This window comes from Piliocolobus tephrosceles, chromosome 16, assembly GCF_002776525.5.
Source record: "Piliocolobus tephrosceles isolate RC106 chromosome 16, ASM277652v3, whole genome shotgun sequence".
In the NCBI taxonomy this organism is placed as follows: domain Eukaryota; kingdom Metazoa; phylum Chordata; class Mammalia; order Primates; family Cercopithecidae; genus Piliocolobus; species Piliocolobus tephrosceles.
The window spans coordinates 75,811,337-75,813,981 of record NC_045449.1 but is presented as its reverse complement, the minus strand read 5'-3'; the positions used below and the strand labels follow the sequence as shown (position 1 = coordinate 75,813,981).

The 2,645-nt window shown below is 64.7% G+C and overlaps 1 protein-coding gene across 8 annotated transcripts in view; it reads right to left on the bottom strand.

The window, feature by feature from the left end:
* The window catches only part of ASPSCR1 (ASPSCR1 tether for SLC2A4, UBX domain containing), a 27,086-nt gene that overhangs the window by 11,771 nt on the left and 12,670 nt on the right, over positions 1-2,645 (bottom strand). For all 8 annotated transcript variants that reach the window (XR_003309723.2, XR_003309724.2, XM_026455844.1 and 5 more), the window contains exons 2-3: positions 913-1,097; positions 535-616 (exon numbers count right to left, since the gene is read on the bottom strand). Coding sequence is in view for 6 of the 8 variants with exons in the window: in XM_026455844.1 (XP_026311629.1) it covers positions 535-616; positions 913-1,097 (267 nt within the window). In the remaining 2 variants the exon portion in view is untranslated. The remainder of the gene's footprint in view (positions 1-534; positions 617-912; positions 1,098-2,645) is intronic.

The window sequence follows — 2,645 nt, the reverse complement described above, 5'->3', positions numbered from 1 at the left end:
TGGGCGACTGAGCGAGACTCCGTCTCAAAAAAAAAAAAAAAACAAAACAAAAAACAAAAGGCCGGGCACTGTGGCTCACGCCTGTAATCCCAGCACTTTGGGAGGCCGAGGCAGACGGATCACGAGGTCAGGAGATTGAGACCATCCTGGCTAACTCGATGAAATCCTGTCTCTACTAAAAAATACAAAAACAAAATTAGCTGGGCTGAGTGGCGGGCGCCTGTAGTTCCAGCTACTCGGGAGGCTGAGGCGGGAGAACGGCGTGAACCCAGGAGGCGGAGCATGCAGTGAGCTGAGATTGTCCCACTGACTCCAACCTGGGCGAGAGAGAGAAACTCCGTCTCAACAACAACAAAAAGTTTCATTCTAAATCATGAGCAGGGGAGGATCGACTGGCCACTAGGGGCAGGCATGCCACCATGGGGGGGTCCTGCTCAGAGCTGTGCCTCAGTTGCCCACCACGTCCCGTCCACAGAACTGACGGGGGGCCCCTCAGAGCTGTGCCTCTGCTGCCCCCACGTCCCGTCTGCAGACCTTTGGGTAGCGCTCCAGCTTCTCCTTTATCTGCGCCTCCCTGAAGGCCTTGGTCACCAAGGGTGCTTCTTCCAGGCGCTTCCTGTGGTGAGGAGGGGAAGGGAACAGGGCTTCTGGTCGGAATGGGGGCCACGGCAACAGGCCCCGGGCTGCTCACCTGCACCCGCCAGGGTGGAAGTGGGCCGCTCTCCCCGCACAAGGCAGGAAGATCTGAATGCCCCTCCCTGGGCCCCAACCCTCTGAGGTGCTCTTAAGGGCAGCCCGTCAGGGACCTGGGCCAGGAGCCAGTGCTGGCACCTGGGGACGGCAGGCAGCACAGGAACCTGATGGGGCAAACCCTGACTCGAAGAAGCTGGGAGGCACCGAGGGAGCACCCACCGCTCACTCTTGAGCTGGGCCAAGCGCCTTCTCACGTCGTCCACCGTCAGCTCAAAGAACTCGTCGGGCAGCTCCGCTGGCCAGGCCTGCAGCCGCTCCTCCAGGTCAGGGTGGCACACCACAGGCTCCCGGTCCACGGGCTCCAGGTCCACAGGCTCCCGGTCCACGGGCTCCAGGTCCACGGGCTAGAGGCAGAGGGCGCGGCTGACGGCGGGTGTCATGGGGGGCCCTCCACACCCCGGGCTATCGGTGCCCCTAGCCGAGGTGGGCACACAGGCGTGGGAGCTGGGCCCACTCTCTCCCTGGCCCCGGCCAGCACAGTGCCAGGGCCAGGTCCTGGGGGCAGGGCTGGGCACAGCAGCTGGGGGCCCCCACCCCACTCAGGGCCTGTCCAGGGCTGGAGACCCCCCTTCTCACAGTCAGTGCACCAGACCTGACGCTGAGCCCCTGCTCCCCACCCATCAGGGTGCACGGCCCCTGGAGTCTGACTCAGGCCACGTCAGGGTCTGTGTGGGGGGCAGGGGTGGGGACAGCCGCCAAATTAGAGCGTCGGCAAAAACCCCAGCCCAGCTGCCCCCGCTGTCCCCACTGCCCTTTTGGCCACAGCTCCATGGCCAGGCTGACTCCATGCACGCCTGCCCCCAGGGAACAAGTCAGCCCTTCCCTCTGCCCACCCTGGGATGCGGGAGGGACAGCGTCACCCCTAATTGGCATCAACAGCAATGAAATTGACAAAGCCGGGCCATGCAGCTCCCGGAGCCCTGGGCAGTGATTTCGGTGCATTCGGCCCCGTGCTGGAGTGGGTTGCACACCACACTCGGCCCCGCCCCCTCACACAGAACAGCCGAGAGCCGTCGGGAGTGCGGGTGGCCTGGAGCTGGCTCTGGGCTCCCACCCCTACCTCCAACTCTCAACACCTGGGGATGGCTTGGCAGGCCCTGGGAACAACCCTCCTGGTCTGGTCCCGTCTCCCCTGCAATCTCCCCCGCAGCCACGGGTCACTGCCTCCTGCCCTGCACAGCATTCCAGCGCTCCCACCATGCCCACACTGGGTGACAGCCAGGGTGCGCCTGCCAGAGGTACACCTGTCCCAGGTGTCTCCAGGGCTGCCCTCCAGACAGACACATAAGACCTTGACTGCTGTGGGCGACAGGGCCCTGCAGCCACCCAGCACGTGGCTCTGTCATGACTTGTCACGGGAGTCTGGCAGAAGCCCACTGGCTTTGGCAGTGTCGTGGCAGGGCAGCCAGCAAGGGCTGACCATGGCCCAGCAGTGGGGCCACAGGTGGCTGACCAAGGTCCCTGGGGGTTGCCCTTCCAAAGCCACAACCATCCTGCAGCCACTGAGAGCAGCCTGCGCCAGAGCTTTTTATAACAAGATGCCAGGCGCCAGGCGGCCCCCCCACAGCCCCAGCGCCTGCATTCCAGAGGGCTGCGAGCACGCCTGGGTTCCCAGGGGAGAGGAGGGCAGGACGCGGTGCACCCTGGGCCAGGAGCCACCATGTCCATGAGCGGCCAGGCCAGCCTGTGGCAGGTTGGCATCTTCTGCAGCCTGGTCCAGAGCCTCCCTGGAAGAGCCCCCTGGAAGCCACGCTGTCTCCCCGAGCGGGCAGAGCACCCCAATGGGCACGCACTGAGCCTGACCACCAGACGGGGCCCTGTCCCCAGGACACGACGTGCTCAGACGGCCACATCCAGGGCACAGCCTCGAGTCACCGGGGGAAACGTGGGCT